The sequence below is a fragment of the Monopterus albus genome, unplaced genomic scaffold (assembly GCF_001952655.1).
Source record: "Monopterus albus unplaced genomic scaffold, M_albus_1.0 scaffold65.1, whole genome shotgun sequence".
In the NCBI taxonomy this organism is placed as follows: domain Eukaryota; kingdom Metazoa; phylum Chordata; class Actinopteri; order Synbranchiformes; family Synbranchidae; genus Monopterus; species Monopterus albus.
The window spans coordinates 1549111-1569121 of NW_018127945.1; the positions used below are offsets into that span (position 1 = coordinate 1549111).

Here is a 20011-nt window from a genome sequence, read left to right on the forward strand (position 1 = left end):
CTTGGATTAACCAGACAACCTGTGCAACTTGATTGGGATGCCACATGTTAACAGTAGTGACAAGTTCACTGGCAAAACACAAAACATAATAAGAATCAGTCAGGAAGGATCAGAAGAGAGCATTTGTCTGTGGCCACCACATGTGAAACCATTCTCTTTTTGGGGGTTGTCTTGCTTTGGCCTGATCATTGCACCTGTTGTCACTTTCATTTGCACCAATGCAGGTGAAACTGACTCCCAACCACTTCAAATCAAATCAAATTTTATTTGTATAGCATCAAATCACAACAAAAGTCATCTCAGGACACTTTTCAAAGTAAGGTCTAGACCTTACTGTTATCACTATTATTGTGCTTCCCAAATGGACAGAGTGATATCCCTGACTTTCAACTGACTTGGTATTATACTGTGATGATCAAGTGTTCCCTTCATTTATTTTGAGCAGTTATGAATTAGAATGAACTTTGAACCAGCTTGTGCTACAGAGTAGCACTCATTTCCTCTTACCTTTGCACAACCTGCTTCTCAAGTTAATATAAGCAGAGACTGATATGATATGATATGATATGATAATATATCTTCCTGTCCTTATTGATATGACTTGGTCTAACCTACTGTATGACAATGTTTATAGGATCACAAACTGGGATGCAGGTCTTCCATGGTAATTGAAATTTTTTTTGATTATACAAAATATTTGAATAATATTTGATCATAACACTTATTTTGGATGTACAGATATAATGTTTTTTTAAATAGTATGACAAAGATATTAATTTTCTGAAGAGATACGTTACTTTATGCATGTTATTTATCAAAATATACCTCCATGTGTCTTGGATCTGACAGAACATTGTTCTTGTGTAACTGTACCTTGTGTAACTCACTGAATGGTGAATTGCACAGAGTATGACTACTGTAATGGGTATCTTTCTATGAGCATCAATCCTGGGACTGATGGATAGATTTGCTGGTCATTTAGACCACTTAAGGGTGACATGTTAATTGTGTAGTCCCTCTGCATGGTATTCTGTTTCTGTATTTTAACAAATATACAGTATTTTAATCCTTTTGAACCTCAGACATAAAATGTAAAGTTTTGTATAGCAACAGAAGGCCAAAGCTGTACAAGTTGCATCTTCCTCGGATAGGAATAAACTGTTTGCTTAACTGTCAATCACTGTAGCTTCATGGACACAACCAATTGGATTTTTAACCCGTGACCACATGGTCCTTGCCTATCTAAGGAGCGGATCTCATGTGAAATCTGATTAATCATTCATATTTTATCAGCCATGGAAGTGTAAAATCTGTGCAGAAGAAGGATAAAATCCCATTAATTGTTCCTGTGTGATTGCAGCCTGTCGCTCCTGTGCCTGTGTCTACTGACCTGCATTTTAACTAGGACCATGTCTTTATGGAGCCATGAACTTATTTTTCTGTATTTATATATTAAAATTGATTAAACCAACAAGATGGATGTGTCTGCTGGATTTATTTCACAGACACCCACACTGGAAACCACCCCTGTCCTGACAAGGCTGTGTGCTTCTACTCTGCTACATCAGAGGAATTATTACTCCGTTACATCTAATTAACAGTGTGTGTGTGTGTGTGTCTCTCTCTCTCTTATTTACTTTAAGACAACCGGCAAACATTGTCACCTCTGTTCCTGATCATCGGCCCAAATCGTCTACAACTTTATCTTCATTAACTCATTACAAACTGTCAGAACAGTGCTCGTGCATACACACACACACTTGTATTTCCATCGTTGTGAGGATTGATTATAATGCATTCCCTAGCACCTTACCCTAATACCTAACTTGGAACTAAATGCCTAACCCTAAACCTTATAACCTGAACCCTAACACCAAGTCTTAACCCTCAAAAAGGGGGTTAACAAAATGAGGACCAGCCAAAATGTCCTCACTTTTAACAAATGTCCACTCTGTAGCAAAAATACTTATTTATATAGCAAGTACAAGAACACACACAGATTATGATTAGTGTCAGCAACAGCAAACTGAGGAAGTCTCACCACCCATCTGCATCAGCCTTTCTGCAGCCAGCAGGGCTTGTTAAAAGATGCATGTTGACTAGAAGTGAATAGTGCCTCCTGGTGGCTGGAAACAATACTAACCCCTAAAAACTATAATGTCTATAACAAACAATGCAGCAGTGTTCAGGAAGTAAAGGGTGGGCTTCCCCAGTGACTTCATCTGTACAGTCATTAGTCAAACCAGCTGGTGAAGTGTGAACATTCATAATAACAGCATATAATTAAAGTCTTAAAATGTGAGGTGAATTACTGTAGTTATTTCAGTACAGTGAGCTCCAGCAGTCATTCTTTGAGGCATACAACAGACAAGTCAGTAAAAACTGAAGTACACACAAAGGAATAACATGTTTCTAATTGCAAAGCAGATAACAGTTCTCCTCAGTACTTTCAATGCATATCTTAAATATCAACACATAATTCATTCTGTTAAAAGGCTCAAGGCTTGATCCTTTGATAAGCATGTTCCTATAACCATAACATGAGTAAGGAAAAGACAGTATCATCAGCAGAGATAGAAATAAAGAAGAAGAAACTTTATTTTATTGTACAACGAACAACCAAATTTTGTTTGGAGCCGAGGGCCCCGGGCCGCCATCACAGGCAACTTGGGGGTTCAGTGTCTTGCCCAAGGACACTTAGACATGTGGACTGCAGGCACCGAAATTTGAACCTTTAACTTTCCGGTTGTGAGACGACGACTCTACCCACCGCATCACCGTTGTCCAAAGATACAAGTGTCGTGATCGTTTTCTTTTTGTTCAACTAGAGGCAGACTTTTTTCTCATTAAGTCATGCCTCGTTGTTTTGGGTTATATCACGACAAAATATGACTTTTGACATGTACTTATGTAACATTTACTGATCATAATGTAAATACAGTCGTTAAACATTTTAGGAGATATGCGTAGAGTATTTATTTTCTTACCAACAGACTGATGCCACTCTAATGCTGGCAAGATAAATATGTAACTCTAGCCAGTAGCCAGCTAACTTACTGTATATTAGCCCAGAGAAATCAATTTGTTACTGTATATTAGCCCAGAGAAATCAAATAGATTGGCTCCATCTAAAGGTCACAGGATCTCGCTGTTATGCCAGCTTGTCTTAGTTCACTGATCAATATATCAGGATCTCATTACCTGCTAAATGGGTGAACCAGAATGGGTCATGGTAAAGTTGTGGGCCATAAATTCAAAACCACTGAAGTGAAAGACTAAATTGCTTTGAGCTGAGCTGAAAGGGACTGCAAAGCCAGGTGAAATGCTACAAACAGTTTATATTAAACCTTTTGTTTTTTAAACCAATTTTGATATAAAAGCGATCAGTGCAGTGTAAGAATCAGTCCGATGACGATACTGTCCCCTAAATATGAACACTAGTTATACCCTATCACTAGATAGCACTGAGCAAAACACTCCTGAAAGTGCCCTAGATCAGAGAAAAGAACTGCAACATTTAGTCAATTATTGTCTGTCCTTGATCCAGCCAGAAAAAATAAATACTCTGTGCTGTCACACCCTTACCAAATATTGACTGTACACACTGAAACCTTACTGATTTTCCAAGAACTCTTCTGTTTTCCCAACTTATCAACAAACCCTACAAAAACCTTCTTTATCATAACATAAACTTTGTAAAGGTCATCTGAGACATTCCATCTGCTGTCCAACATTGACAAGAAAAACACATTTTAGCTCATGTTTCAGATACACTTGCAGTATACATATAATATGAATATACAGTATAGGGCAAGCATTGGGGACTCAGCAGGATGCACTGTGGCCATAGTGGAGATCCTAAGGTTTTCTCCTTTCAAGTTATACACAACACTGAAGGTGGTACTGTGTCTTCTGGGTGTAGCAGGCCAGCACAGCACAACGTAAAACACACCTTAACACTTTGAAACGCAATCAGGACTCTTCAGCTCAGCATCTGGCCAAGAAAAAAGAAAAGTTGTCACACAGGTGAAGGAAGACATCAAAATGCTAAATAATGAAACATAATGGGGTTAACCTACTGTTTCAGGGCCTGAATGGATTTGTACTCCATGCGTTCTATCTTTTTCCGGATCCAGTCTGGTTCATCGGGGATCAGGACTGCCACAATAACCTTAACTAAGATGAGCACATGCTGCAAAAACACAAGGCTAAAACCGTCAGGGGAATGCACATGGATATTATTATTTTGCTTGTGTCACTCTCTCCCTTCTCCCTCCTACCTCCACCAAAACAGCCATCAGCAAAATGCTTGTGCAGCTCATCTTGCCCTGCTGACACAGCTCCTGTAACTGTGGCGACAGCAGTAACAGCCAGCAGTTGGACATGACGGAGGCAAAACTCAGGACCTGGAAAGCTAGCTGAAACACACGTATCAAGACAACCACATGAGCTGATTACGTGTGACACGTCTCATCTATTGTGTGTTTTGTGTTATATTCTGACCTGCCACACACCCATGTTAGCCACAGGAGGGGAGAAGGGTTTGCGGAAGAGTTTGCAGATCTTGTAGGCATCTGTTCGGATCTCTGTGATGTTGTTGATGAGCAGCAGCACAGCCGTCAGAGGATACACACAGGAGAAAAGACTCAAATACCCAAACTGCACCAGGAGTTCGATGTACTCAGCAAAAAGGCCCTGTGACAGATCAATAAGCTTGCTGTCATACACTGCCAAAAGGTTTTTGTTTTGCCTTGTTTGGCTTTGTGGTGTTAAAAAATTGTTAATACACACAGGGAAAGCAGGCAGGGTGCTTTCGTTTCTAAATTTGTCCTCCTGTGGGTCATCTTCAGTCTCTGCCCTGTTGGGGGTACTGATGAACCGGTCTACCAGGTAAGGTATGACCACCTCTGTCACCTGGTTCACCACCTGGGATATTATCAGCAAAGAGGCAAGGCGCTTTGGATAGAGAAAGGGAGACAGAGAACAAATCATTTTACATTTATTCAGAAAGTCCTTTCATTTCATTCACTGACTTTCTTTGGTAACACTACAACTTTGCACTGATTCCAAAATGGCGACTCCACCATTTCTGTTTCCGGGCCTCTGAAATGCTGCTCACATCTCAGATTTATTAAATGACCCAAATATGCCTGGTTTTGTTCTCACTGACAGATGTTTTCATTAGTTTAGAGAAACAGTCGACCAGCTGAAGCTTTGTAGGTAGGACTGAAAATGAATGAGCTAATAATAAGTGTGGACACAGCGAACAAGTTGATTTACAGAAATAGTAATGACAAATTTAAAAAGAAACAAATTTTTTTGTATGAAAAAAATGTAAAATAAATAAATAATCCCAGGAATACTGGCAGCTAATGAAACAGTTGCTGAAACAGAAATGGTGGAGTGCCCCTTTTGGAATCAGTGCAAAGTTGTAGTGTTAGCAAAGAAAGTCAGTTAGGTTAGGGTAAAAGCAATCTAACCATGACTTTTAACAAGAAGCTGGCTAACAAGAACAAAGACTAAGGCTAACTGAATGAAGTGAAACTAAATACCAAGTTAGTCTGTTTATCACATTATAAAAACAACAAAACAAAACAACGCTGATGATGTCATCACGGTTACTTCCATCTGAGATTAAAAGCATCCGAATTTGAACAGAAACTCTGCATTAAAAACTAGGTGGGTGGACTCTCTTGTTGGATTCAGTGTTCTTGGATATTCACAAACATTAGGTACAAAGACCAGGATATTTTAGCCTCTGCTGTACTGATTTTTATATTTCTTAAACTACTTTACTTAAGTTCCCCAAGAATATGGAAGTCTAATACTGAGTCACCGGAGTACCACCTTAAAAACATGACACTTCTGGACAAAGGAGTTGTGGAGTTCAGTCATTACCTTACGAAGCAAAGGCACATCCTCCTTGATGAAGGCAATGTGAAAGAGCACAGCAAAGTAGTTGAAGAAGGTGAACTGGTGGAAGAGAGAAAAGAGTCTGTTAAAAGAGTCTCTTGGATTAAGAAGCTGACAGAGGAGAGGAGAGGAGAGGAGAGGAGAGGAGAGGAGAGGAGGAACTAACCACCAAGACTTTCGCTGTCAAATGGTTCTCAAAGGCTGACTGCTCTCTGTGGTTCTCTGAAGGGACATAACAAGAGGTCATCATTTCCACTAATATTATAAGCAGAAATATCAGTAATCATTAGAAAAGCTTCATCATTCTTATGACTTTTTCCCTTCTCTTTTCTCTGATTACATCTTTGCCACACATTCCTCAAGACTTACTGTCACCGCATCACGTTAAATGTGAAATATTGTTTTGACTCTGTTGAAAAATACTGAGTCTTCTTAATTCCTCCCTTGACACCCCCTCTGTCTCACTCACCATATTCAGTCAGAGACTGAGCCACATTCCTGTAAACAGTCGCTAACATGTTTGTATAAATGATGTGTAGTACTGATGGCACATAGAGCAGAATTTGAGTCAGCAGGGAGTCCCAGTCTTTGTGTAGCTGCTGTATATGGGCCTCCCCCCAGTAGAAACAAGTCATCCCCAGTACCACCAACCCTGCAGGAGAAGATGGAAAAGAGCAGGAGAGGTGACAAGGGAAACAGAGCTGATAAGTGGCTTTGCTATTTAAAAGGACTGAACAGATGCTTGTAAGTGTTTTAACATGCTTCACACACAGCTGTAGAACTCATCTTTGCTACTTCATCTTTCACTTCAGACATTAAATAAAGGAACTAATTCATATCTTGCTCACTAACATATAGTGATGGATGCATAAGTCCTACCTAGAAACAGACCCACCACTGGGACGGACACCAGTGCCATACGTAGGTCCCTCTGCCATCCAGGAAAGAGCGGCTCCACACGACCCGTCACTGGGTTGACCCCGATTTCACCATGGAAACCGGGCCTGGGCTCTGCGAAGCGCTCTGTGAGGTTAAGGGTCCCCCAGCGGTAGGACAGGGTGGAGCTCCGACGTTTCCACAGCTCCATGATTACCGTGGACCAGATCATGCTGAACACAGCCTGGACCATATGACCACTGAACACTAGATCTGACTCATCTTCAGCAGTTGTGACCCCTGAGCCCCAGACTGACTCCTTCTCCTTCTGAGCCTCACCTGTGATAAGGAAGAAGTTTGTTTTTCGACTTACAGCTGCACTCACTGTACTGGACCTGAGTGTATTATACACCATTCATCATACTGTACACCCTCCTCATCATAAATTAAAAACAAGACTGAGCATCCTATCCTCAGTATCCAGCCAAAAAACACTGATTTCAGTAATGTTTCCAGCCACATTAGTGATATGACACACATTTTGGTCAATTTTAATCAAGAGTGGAAAAACAAAACAATTTGACGGTTGCCATTAAAATAGGCCAATTCACACTCAGAAGATGAATACTGATGGTTCTGGTGATTATCATCACATGATACCTTTAAAACATTTCTGTTTTCATCCTCTCAGCCTTGGCAGTGCGGTGAGATTAATGATATTAGCATGTTAGCATTATAACACATTAACATGTGCTTTGCATTTTCACATGCAAATATAGGCTCTAGTGTGTAACATTTAGCATGTCAACTTGTTAGCTTACTACAGTACAATTTTAACACATAACTTGAAGTTCACATGTAATGTCAAGCATGTTGATTGTGTGCATGTTATGTGTGGAAAACGATGTACTGCAGTATATCCATCAGGTACAAATATAGTATTTTGTAAAATATTTTATGGACATGCTAATGTTTACATATTGGCATCGTAATGTTAGCTTTGCATTGATCTTGAGCTTTTATGCTATGAAGTACACTATAATAGGCCTACAACAATTTAATGCACAACAATAATATACAGTGCTATGTTAACCAAATAGCCTGTTCTTTTCTCTAGCACCATCCTAAATCCCAGCTTCACATACAGAATGTTTTCCCTTGCAGTGAAATGTTAAAATGGAAAGGATAAATACAAAAACTGAGGATGACCAGGTTATATGATTTTGCTTAAATCAGTTTTATCCATTATCTTGATATCATAGGTTAACAGTTAACAACAACCAAAGCTGCTTTGTCTTCAATAATTAACTTAAGTTCTTGAGATTAAACTAAATCATTACCCCTGTGCCTCCACAATAGCAAGGTTTTCTCAATTTTAATGCCTACAAGTTCTACTTTTACAGTGGCAGTATCATGGCAGACTTTTAGCCTTGTTTAATCCTGCCTTGTAAAGCCCATGCAGTACCAGTCTGGCTGGTGAATATGAGTCTGCTGTTGGCAGTTTGCTAACATAAAGTTATCCGATTTCTCAGTATTCAGAATGTTCAGTCATTTAAGTTCAAACAGCTGCTTCACATTAGCATATATGCTGTTTACATGAAAAAATTGTTATGTGCAGCTTCAAGATATAGTGTTTGAAGTCCCCATTCTAAAGGTATAAAAATGTTTTAGAGTGTTAAGTATGTCTAAATGCCATTCACTATATACACAAAAATAAATAATAAATAACCTACCAGAGAAGTAAGTAATGGACAGGCCTAGTACTGCTGGTGGGAGCAGAGACCAGGTGTAGAAATCAAGGAAGCTGAAGTAGAATCCCACAGAGCTTCCAAAATATTCATTGACTGCATCTGGATAAAGCAGCAGACGGAGCTTTAAGTACCTGTGTGGTTCATGTGTCTTATGTACAGGTAGAAAATATAGCTGTGACCCACCCAGACACCTGCTGTGAATTCTAATTCCTCTCAGGGGTGAATAAATTAAAAATGAGACTGTGACCATACTTGCATCATATATGTGTGTGTGGTGTGTTTTTCCACCCACCTAATGGCTGAGCCAGATGATTCCCAGAGTACCAGGTTTTACCAAGTTCCCTCAATTTGCCCGGGTTGTGGAGGGGAACCATGTCCACAACCACACCAGCTGACACAAGCTTCTGCCCTGCACATGACATCAAAACAGCACTTCAAACCAGAGTAACTTGGGAACGTGTAATAACTAATCCTAATACTGTACAGTCAGGTCCATAGGTATTTGGACAGTGACACCACTTTTGTAATTTTGCCTCTGTACATCACTACAATTTGAAATGAAGCAATCGATATGTTATTGTAGACTGTCAGCTTTAATTCAAGGTTTTCAAATTCATTGTGGTGGTATAAAGGGGCAAAATTGTAAAAATTGTGTCACTGTCCAAATATTTATGGACTTGTAAAGTAAAGTTTCTTGACTGTATATCAGGAGAGTAACAGCAAGCCATAGATAATAGATTAGAACAGTAGCAGATACGTAGTACAGCTAGATTCTGAACAAGAACTGAAAGTACTCACAGATGCTGTCTCTGTGTTTCAGTACAAAGCTGTCGGACAGGCCAGGTACTTTCAGGTCCCTTTGCACCCACAAACCATCCAGCTCATATTTCACTATATACTGTCGCTCCGCTAGCGTCAGGAACACCTCCACGTTGTCTGTAACACACGTGAATAGGCACAGATACACGAGTCAGGAAAAATGTGAAAGTAATTTAACTACTACACAGAAGCTCAGGCTGGCAAGACAGAACCGACCTCAGTTTGGATTAGATCATCCAACTGCCTGAGTTGTGTCTTGACCTATTTCATGTACAAAATAAATTTATACAAGTAAACTAGTGGAACAGTCAAAGGGTCAACATTGTCCCCATTGTACCCAAACTATAACTTCTGCCACCTAACATCTGGCAGACTTGCAGCAAACTGCTCTGCTTTAGTAGCACCACAGTTTCATCCAAAACAAAGAGACAGTTTTTCTCCATCTACTGGATGTACCGCTAAATGTTCTTATACCTGTATAGCGCTTTTCTACACTTTACAGCACACCCAACGCGCTTTTTACACTACTTGGCCATTCACACACTGGTGTTATCATCGGGATAACTGGGGGTTCAATGTCTTGCTAAAGGACACTTTGACTGGACAAGCGAGGAATCGAACTGCTAATCCTACGGTTAGGAAACGACCCACTCTACCTCCTAAGCCACAGCCTCTCCCGATCACTGCTGTGATCATAACTTCAAATGCATTTACTCAACGCTTTCTGTTTCTTTTCACATAATGCTTTTTGCTAGTGTTTGTTGGTTTGTTCACAGCATAGCTCAAGTTGTGAATAGATATTTTAATGAAATTATTTAGAGAGATAGGGTATGGCCCATGGAACAGCCCATATCATCAAAAGTTACTGAGCCAGATCCTGAAGAAAACCATTATTACTGAAATGTAGTTTTTCCTATCAAATTACTAATGATGTCAATTTGATTCCAAATGCTTCATGGTCAAGGACTCATATTATGGGGGTCAAACTATCATGGGAACATTGCTGGTAGGTGTAAGGGCATCATGCGGAAACTGAGTTACCTTAGCAGAGGTTTGTACTCTCTGAGTGCTGTCAAGTTTTTTGTGTTTTTCACATCAACTGTCAAATACAAATAGAAGGCGTGTTTGCAAAACATTTAACACAAGTGTAGATGAATAGATCAGTCTTCTGCTCACAGTATTCTTAGTCTTGTTCCCACTGCAGAGAACATTATTTCTGTTGTGCCGGCTCCTTCACTATGAGAATATTCTATATGTTTGACTTCAGTCTGAAGTCATATGTACTGTATAACTGTATAAAAAGACACTACGGGTTGAACAGGGATTATATAGTGAACTGCTTTAGCATGAGTCTTTGCAAACATTTGTGAGCAGAAGAAGCCTGTCCATCTATCAAAAAAAGAGTGTTCAACTAAATCCAGAATATCCTGCAGGGTAGATCAGACACACCCAAAAGGTTGAACTAAATAAAAGGTGGAGCTAAATAACTGACTCTGTTCAGCTGTCAAGCAAAAGACACATTTCAGGTAGCTCCAGAAAGCTTTTCTGTTGGAAAATTTATTCACACAGACAAATATCCAAATTTTCACTTTAAACTACAACTCTAAGATAAAAGCTCAGTGGTGAGGTCATCTTGTCAATAAAGAGAAACGAAATAACGGCATGATGGATGGGTACTTCAGACTAATGGGAACAAGAAGTGGATAATGAAAATCTCCATTTAAGTTCAGAACAAGTGTGTATCACAGACCCCTCAACACCCAAAAGTCTCTGCTGGTACACATCATCTGTGACACCTGTAAAACAAGGATCCTGAACAAGAGATTGAATAATCATATAAAAATGTATAACTATGCATAAATAAGTAGAATTAATGCTTTATGGTTGTATGCCTCCACCAAGCAGTCATATTAATGGGAATGGGATGGACGCTGTAATCTTGACCTTTGACCTAATCACTTCATCCTGGATTCCTAGTTTTTTAATGGTTTATTCATTTTAACAAAATGAGAATTTGAATGTTCCCAACCCAGACAGGAACATATAATCCTTCAGTTTATTTGAAATTTAAAAGGTCACATGATTTTAATTAGACAGTGCTTATTTCAGTGCAGAGGAGATACACATTTGAAAACCACATCACAACACAACTGATTCTTGTGATGTGTGCCCCTAGCAGCCTGTTGGGATAACAGCTTTAATTTTATGGCTTAGCAACAGGAGCACAATGACATGTCATATTTAGTGTATTCATGAATACATTCCAAGCTACTATGCTTTACCTGACTCTATAAAATTGTCTTTGTCATCGTAGGAGAAGGCCTCCATGTCCCCGTCACGGTAAGGTTTACACAGACCCAACTCTTCAACGGCTCGTAGTAATGTACAGCGTGGGGCAGCGACCACGATGATGTCACCACTGGCATCCTCGCCTGGGTGGGCAAGTAACGCAGCACCTGTGGTTGGAAGGTGGCGCAAAGGGGGAGTACCAAAACTATTATTTTGTAATTTGATACCAAAAAGAGAGGCCAATTCACAGAAGAGGAACACTTAACTGTTTAAACACATTCTGTATATAGTCATTATCCTATATCCTTTCTCCTGTAGTTCATATATTATCAACTAGGCAGAGAAATATGTTGATGTGACATTTAACCAAACAAAAAGAGGCATGTCTACATCTGTTCCTTTGAAAAATGAACATAATGTTAATTGTCATCAACTGGGGGAGCCCAAATGTGGAGTGTATTTATGGTCAAAACAAAAAGCTCTTTCTATATCTGATGCAAAAGCTGAAAAAGTGACTCAAAGGCACAGCACAAACAAATCTAAGAACTAAGGTTAGCAGCGGAACTGCAGTTAGCAGCTCCAGCAGCGTTGATTTGGTCAATGAAAGCGGGAAGAAGCTTGATACAGAAAAACATAAGAGAGAGAGACATACAATTAATGTCTGATGGCAGGGTAGTGGCATTCATGGCTTGTTGGATGGGAATTTGGGAAAAGAAAGAACAGAATGTCACAAATGGGTGAATATAGAAAGTAAGTGAAATGCAGATTTTTAAACAAAACTCAGAGTAGGATTATTTTTGCTGTTTCAACCTGTGTTGTAAAGATTCAGTGTCTATAACAATAAGTAATATATGTTTAATACTGCAGATAAATAGTTTGCTAGTAGGCAAAACAAACAGCTAGCTTAGTTAGCCGGGCTACTGCTCTAGATGTGGACTCCTAGCAGTTAGCTACAATAGCTAATCCTGGGAGCTAATTTATTACTTTTGTGTTTACTCTTGTTTGAACTTTGAGACAAGTGTTTGTTTAATAATGTAATATTCATTCATCACATGTGGAAAGCTGTAGTTTTTCATATAAATTAGCTTAAAAACTAAGTTAATTTTTTAAAAACAGTTTAAGCAAAGCTAACTTTAACTAATCCATTATTATGTCAATCTTTAAAAATACCAGAACATGCTTTTATGATTAAAACATTGTAAAGCACACTATCATGCAGAATCACGACTGTGCAATCTTAATTGCCTTTTTCTAACTCTACACAGGAATTATATTTAAATTTTTGCAAACTCATACAAACTCCATGTTTTTATGGTTGTAGCATTCCATCAATAGGAAATATTCTAAATGTCTTTTTCATCATTGCAAGAATCAGCCTGACAGAACGAGTATTTCCTGTCTCTGGAAAATGATGTCTGTGGTGTTCTGTCATCACAGAATGGGTTTAATGACTTGTATACCACTGCTGTAAAATAAAAAAATATATAGTCATCTGACCTAGGAAATTTCCATAAAGGAGATGAGATCTCCCCCCAAACCAAAATATTTTTAAAGTAAAATAAAAGGAAAATTAAGTCTTTAATTTTTATGATTATTAGGATAAATATCTATTCACTCATACGTAATGTAGTTCAAACATCAAAACGAGGCGTTTATCTGCAAAGAAATGCTTATAAATATTGTCGCAGAAAACAAATTTTGTCACGTTTTCTGTCCTAGTTAAATGTTCATGCTCTGTAGCTTATGCATAGAAATCATTTAACTAAATTCATCTATGCTGCCAACTTGCAAGTAAATGCAAATGCAATCTAATGTTTAAATGTTAGAGCCCTTCTGGGTAATGACTCATGTTCACTATACTTTCAATATAAGAGTGAGATAAATGTTTATAATATTTGATCTGCACATATTTCTTTGCTGGGTTGGACCAGTCTCTACGTGTACTCCTGCAGTTCATCAAGCTCTTACCTCCATCTTTCTGAGGAGCTCCAATCAGTCTGATGAGCCACCTCTTCGTCTCAGGCCGAACCTTCGCACCAAGCTTCACTAGAACCAACGGCTCGATCTGCTCCGACACACAGCAAGGGCAGCTGACCTTTGTCCAGCCTGGTCCAGTGGTTGTAGCACTCGATTTGCCCAGCACCTTTCCCTCTGGGGTCTTATCCTCCGGCCACCGGGCTCTTTCACTACCTCTCCCACGTGCACCTTCACCTTCATCGCCATCTGCCGTACTCATGATGAGACTGGGATAATATATTCACAGAAACAGTTTCAGTTTGCCAGGTTATGGTTCCTTTCCACTTATCCTGGAGCTTTTAATCTCAATTGCTCCATCGTTCACAGAAACGGTTTTAGTTTGCCAGGTTATGGGTTCCTTTCCACTTATCCTGGAGCTTTTAATCTCAATTGTTCCATCATCATCACCCAAAAGGAGCGCAAGGAAGGTACACCACCAAAGAATTAGTCAGGATGTGAGGTTTGCTCCTTTTTTAAGCTGTTACACTGTTTTCTTCCCTTTTTAGCCACACTAGCCTCATGGCTCTAGCCCTGTAAAGCCCAACATATCAAAAAAATAGCCAGAACATTCTAATTTTTTGGAACTGAGATGTTTATTAAACCTTTTAACAAAATCCAAAATATAATTCATGAAATGAAGATGGCAATGTCAGTATGCTAGAATATATCAAAGAAATCACTTTGGAGCACAATTACTGTTTTGTCTGAACGTTCTATTTACTGCCCACTTTATACTGTAACACAGCCTACCTCCTGTGTCAAAGACACTCTGTGTATTTCATGTTAAAATAAATCCCCTGGTCTCCGTGTAAGATTCAATGCTTACAAGAAACATTTAAAGACCCAGCATTAAAATGTAAAACTCCAACTATCAATGAATTGTCCTGTTCAGGTAAATCCCCACAGGTTTTAATTGGAGTGTAGATAAAACCACAGACACACACTAGCACACTACAGCTCCTGGCAGAACGGATAACTAGCGTGGAGCTAGAACATCCCGACTCATTGTTCTAGGTGCCTTTAACAGGGCAAATCTCTCCCACAAACTGCCCAAATACAGACAGCACATCACCTGTCCCACCAGGGACTAAATGGATAATTTTTTGGAGGAAATTTTTCTTGTCAACAGGACTAACTCTGACTTTGTATGCTCTGCTGCTTTGCGCTTCACGGAGACCTGGCTGAGCGACTCGATCGCAAACAGCGCGATTCAAGTACCGGGCTTCCAGGTGTACAGAGTAGATCACATAAAGGAGCTGTCTGGGCAAACAAGAGGAGGTGGAATCTGCTTCTACATAAATAAAGGTTGGTGCACAGATGTCACAGTGCTACAGAGGACATGCAACACAGACCTAGAGACTCTTGTTATCAGTTGCAAATCTTTTACTCTTGTTAGGTATTTTTAGTCAGATAGATATTGGTTAGATACTTGATGTATTAGAAATGTTTAGAGTAGACAGGATGTGTCTAGCTCAGACTGTTAAATGCTTAGGCATTCTTATGAGTTGCAGCAGGTTGCTTATGGTCAAGGATAACTAGATAGAAAGTTGATGACTGTTAGAAGACAGGATGTTTATTATTATTATTATTATTATGACGTGTATAACTGTAGTCATAGCCATAATATTTTCTTATGTTTAATGTCACGACATGTCATTAGAGGTCATGTCAGAATGTTTTAGCTACACACCACATAATCAACAATCACACATTGATTTTTCTTCATGCTTTGACTACTGCTCTGGCCAGCTGCAAAGCTGGCACCGGGAGACGTCACGGTTTGGCGTCCCTGAGTAGTATGGGGCTAGCCCAACCAAAGTGATATAATGTATAGGCCTGGTGTGGTTCAGTGTCTTTCATCTTTCAGCTGCCTGCGTGCAGGTTGGAGGTGCAAGATACCTGAGCGTGTAATGTTAATTTTTACCTGTGTTCATTGAATAAATCAGCACTGTTTTGTAGTTACTTGGACTGTCTCGTCTCTCAGAGTTAGCATGGTAAAAAGTACCGGGTCCAACACTCTCCCTGTGAATTTAACAGTTTCATTCTAATTGGAGTGTACATAAAACCACAGGCCAATGGCGACAGTGGTGCGGTGGGTAGAGCAGTCGTCTCCAACCAGAAGGTTGAAGGTTTGAATCTCGGTGCCTGCACTCCACATGTCGAGGGGTCCTTGGGCAAGACACTGTCAAGACAGTCTCCAAGAAAACCTCCATCAGTGGACTGAATGACTACAGACCTGTTGCCCTGACATCTGTAGTTATGAAGTCCTTTGAGAGATTGGTGTTACCTGAGAGTGTAATGTTAATTTTTTACCTCTGTTCATGGAATAAATCAGCACTGTTTTGAAGCTACTTGGACTGCCTCATCTCTCAGAGTTAGCATGGTAAAAAGAACCGGAATACAACACCTGGTTCAGGTGTGTTCAGTCAGTCAGAAGCTGGAAGATACCAATTCACTTTATCTTTCCTCACTCCACTTTCATCTAAGATGGTATCTTCCAGCTTCTGACTGGCTGAACACACCTGAGTCAGGTAATCAGCAGCAGGTCAGGCAGGGTAGTTGGAAAACAAGCAGGACAGCAGCCCCTGAGGACTGGAATTGCCCACCCCTGCTCTACACCAATGACTGCATCTTGAAGGACCCCTCTGTCAAGGCCCTAAGTTTGCTGATGATACAATGGTCCATCCAGTGACCCACAGTACAATTATTATACGTTCTGTACTTGCAAAGAGTAAACAGTAGATCTAGAATAGATACTTTATGTATTTAGATACCATATGTATTTTACTGATTGTATTTTCCTGTTGTGTGCTTACACCAACTCAGTTCTCATAAGCAGTCAGACTGCAGAGATACAGACATATTTGTTCCAGGAGCCAATGATGACACAGAACTTGCCACAACTGTTAAGTCTGACTGTATAAATGACCCCCAGAGAGACTGCCTCTCTGAGCATTTCCTTCATGCAACCATATTTTGTATATTGAATGCTCCCTTGCTGCAAGAATAATTAAATCCTTATATTATTCACATAAGTGGTCTTGATCTGGTTTGTCTATTTTTTAATAACCCTAACATTGGTCCACAACTTTTGTCCAGATTTGTTCACAACAGCTGGTATATATATAGGCATTCATATTCCCCAGATAATCAAGTCTATGAACTTGGACTACCAGGAAGTTGATAGTTTTAGCTTTTAGTGAAATACCTTGACAGTTATTGAAAGCCTTATTATGAAATTTGGCATTCATTAATAGTGCTTATTAATGATCCCTTGATGCTCATGTCCCCCTTGGATTAATTGCAAATACTTGGGTAACTGCTTAACTTTTCATCTGCCTCATCATCAGGTCAAAACTTTAATTTGTCCACTGTTATGGTCTATGACCAAATACCTGCCAAACTAATTCCCATTAGCTTTTGTATTTAAATGCTACCACACGAACCTAAGTCAAGGTGACAGTGGCAACCACAATGACAGAATGTTAGCATTATTGTTATAAGAACATTATCACCTATATGTTAGCATTTGCCCTGAGGAACTCACTGCCTGTAGTCTCACAAATCTGTTAACGTGGCATTAGACTTTTTATGTTAGTCCTAAAAATTGAAAATTGACCAAGGCTTTCTAACTAAATATAATCTAGAAGAGAACAGATGAAAATTGTGAAGATTTGAGAAACACCACCTGAACAGGCCAGAGTGTACATCACTCATGCAGAAGAGTTCATTGTCCTAACTTGCTAATAATCCTTTGACAAGTAGACTAAATGTCATTAGTCTATGAAAAAGCAAACTACCACTACAGTACCAACCCTTGTAACCCCCTTTTTGAGACATTAGTAGACCTTTGTAATCCATCATTTAAATATTTGAGGGCAGTCATATGTTGACGGTTATGATTTTCATGTTTTATGTCTGCATTTGCATTACCAGCTATTACCTTATAGCAACATTAGACAAGTTATGGAGCTTTTGGATTTGCAAGTGAGACTAAATATGCACTAATTTGAGGCACAATTTCCCAGCGATCTGTGCACTATACTTTGCCATGTACACTCCAACTGTAATGTCAGTAACCTGCGTCACACTTGAGATATGAATCTGCACTATATGTTTCAGTTCTGTGGGAGGAAACAGAAGTTATGTCTGCCCTAACAGCAGATTTAAAAAAGCTACCTCTGTTTTAACAGCAATGGAGCTTGAAAATATGCCAACATACAGACACACTCCTGAGAGACAGGATCAAACTGACAGCAAGACTGAACTGAAAGTGGTTCAGTTTTTGTTCTGCTTGAGTTACGTTTAAAGAGGTAGTGACATAAGACAAAGACGTTTAAGATGAAAGTGGGGATGAGTCAGGAAATACAGCACCTGGCAGGACGTTGATGATGAGGTTCTGGTCTTGCGTCCTACAGCACTCCTGCTTGAACACACACAAATGGAGGCGTATGAAGACAAGAGTAACTATTCAGTTTTCCTGCAAAGAAACTAGGAACAACATGCTCACACACTCTGAACACACTTACCCACCCTCAGCGTGTGGTTCCTCCTAGTTTTCTGTCTTTGTATATGTGAGTATGTGCGTGTATGGTAGGAATGCAGAGGAACTTCCCAGTGGCTGCAGGGTGTGGATGGTTGTTTGGTGTATATTCAGGCTCCTCCCTGCTTTACTGCTGCTGCATCTCAGGGTCCTACTGCACCACCTGCCAATGCTTCCTCTGTGTTAACCATGTCAGTGTGAAAGACACCCACACCTCAGGATGTTCCTGGGTTCCTTAAATTCAACACCTGCAGATTTTAGCACTGCTGACCTTCAATATACAGAAACAATATTTCCAGTTCTTCACACTAGGCCACAGTGCTCAGGTCTATAATAATGATATTCTGAGTAAATCAAAACACAAAAACACAATGAACAAAGTGCAACAAAGTGTAGCATCATCATTCAGACTCATCCCAGGTCAATACGATAATTCTACAGCAGCATATTGCAAAATAACAGCTGTCATTTTACTATAATTTAAAGGGAAACAGGACATTTACTTGCTGTTAGAGTAATGCAACTAGTAGCCAGTAATGTATTGCAGAACAGCCTCATCTGTACTTTGTGTCAAAGTGCTGTAAGATTTGAGTCTTATAGACTCTAGTTACTTTATAAGCTTTAGTTACTTCTCATACCTTTAGTTCCCTTTAGTTCAGGGGTCGGGAACCTTTTTGGCTGAGAGAGCCATGAAAGCCACATATTTTCAAATGTATTTCCGTGAGAGCCATATAATATTGTTTTACACTGAATACAACTAAATGCGTGCATTTTTAAATAAGACCAACTATTTTACAGTATAATAAGTCTCTGGATTTATTCTTTTTAATAACGTTGTTAGACTGAAGCTAACCACTAATAAATAAAATACTTTAATTACATTAATGTGACTTCTGCTGCTGCATGGTTTTGCTGCTGGCTTTGTAGTCTGGTTGATACGTGGTGAGGTTAAGCTTCATGCAGGCGTTGAGGCTTCCATCTGTTAAACGTGATCGTAGGTTGGTCTTGATGTTTTTTAGATGTGAGAACGACTGTTCACATGCATACGTAGAGCCAAACATGGTCAATATGGCAATACTCACGCTGCAGTGTGTGGTATGTGACAGGAAGCGCGTTCCAAATTTTGACAATCAGCTGGTCTGCGGGTTGAAGTTTTTTTCATTTCTGTCCACTTGTGTTTGCTCGCCAGCTCTGCTTGCTGTCGTGCAAGTCTTTCCAAATCTTCATTCAGTGACTTGAACTTATTCACCCACATGTCTGAGGCCTTCAGGTCAGTAACCTCTACCTCAAAATCTCTGGAGACACCAGGGATGTAACTCATGTCAGCTTTGTCCACTGCACACTCGTGTGGATGAGTGATGAACTTAAAAAGACATGTGCTCATAATATTCTCCAAAGCGTGCTTTGAATGACTGCAGGAGATTAGATGTGAAGCCAGCTAGCTGCTGGAGATCAAAATGTTGAGCGGGGTCACTTGCTGTGCACGCATCTTTAAATTCTCTCACTTTTTCAAAGTGTAATAAACCACCTGTTTCAATATCCATGATAAAGAGTTCCAGCTTGTTTTCAAATGCAAACACTGCTTGTTGAAGGGATAAGACTGTATTTCCAATGCCTTGCATTTTCACATTGAGCTGGTTCAGATGTTCAGTCATGTCCATGAGATAGTAAAACTTCAGGAGCCACTCAGTGTTGGGTAGCTCAGGATGCTCGACGTCTTTCATTTCAAGAAAAGTCCGGATTTCACTCAGGCAAGCCGCAAAACGGCTGAGCACCTTCCCTCTTGACAACCAACGCACATTGC

General features: G+C 39.7%; 1 protein-coding gene across 5 annotated transcripts; it reads right to left on the reverse strand.

The window, feature by feature from the left end:
* Positions 1-3087: 3087 nt before the first annotated feature.
* On the reverse strand, positions 3088-19497 carry ano10b (anoctamin 10b). Of its 5 annotated transcripts, XM_020604462.1 has the most exons (17): positions 19088-19497; positions 18194-18370; positions 18039-18087; positions 13617-13891; positions 11642-11815; positions 9339-9476; positions 8833-8949; positions 8523-8639; positions 6793-7128; positions 6383-6565; positions 6080-6135; positions 5899-5973; positions 4792-4956; positions 4504-4695; positions 4281-4418; positions 4080-4192; positions 3088-3994 (listed from the first exon to the last, which is right to left on the reverse strand). In XM_020604462.1, exons 4-17 carry the CDS (start codon positions 13882-13884, stop codon positions 3988-3990), a joined length of 2079 nt encoding a protein of 692 aa, XP_020460118.1. In that variant the 5' UTR covers positions 13885-13891; positions 18039-18087; positions 18194-18370; positions 19088-19497; the 3' UTR covers positions 3088-3987. The 5 variants fall into 5 exon arrangements, with proteins under 5 accessions (XP_020460118.1, XP_020460120.1, XP_020460117.1 ...); XM_020604464.1 differs by lacking the exon at positions 19088-19497 and having other exon boundaries at positions 18198-18435; XM_020604461.1 differs by lacking the exon at positions 19088-19497 and having other exon boundaries at positions 18194-18435.
* Between the last annotated feature and the right edge of the window lie 514 nt (positions 19498-20011).

Coding starts and splice junctions, on each gene's coding strand:
- ano10b (XM_020604462.1), bottom strand. CDS start 13,884: ATGAGTACGGCAGATGGCGATGAAGGTGAAGGTGCACGTGGGAGAGGT. Junction 11,816..13,616: donor AGCTCCTCAGAAAGATGGAG/GTAAGAGCTTGA, acceptor TTCCAACCACAG/GTGCTGCGTTACTTGCCCAC. Junction 7,129..8,522: donor GTCCATTACTTACTTCTCTG/GTAGGTTATTTA, acceptor TCCTTATCACAG/GTGAGGCTCAGAAGGAGAAG.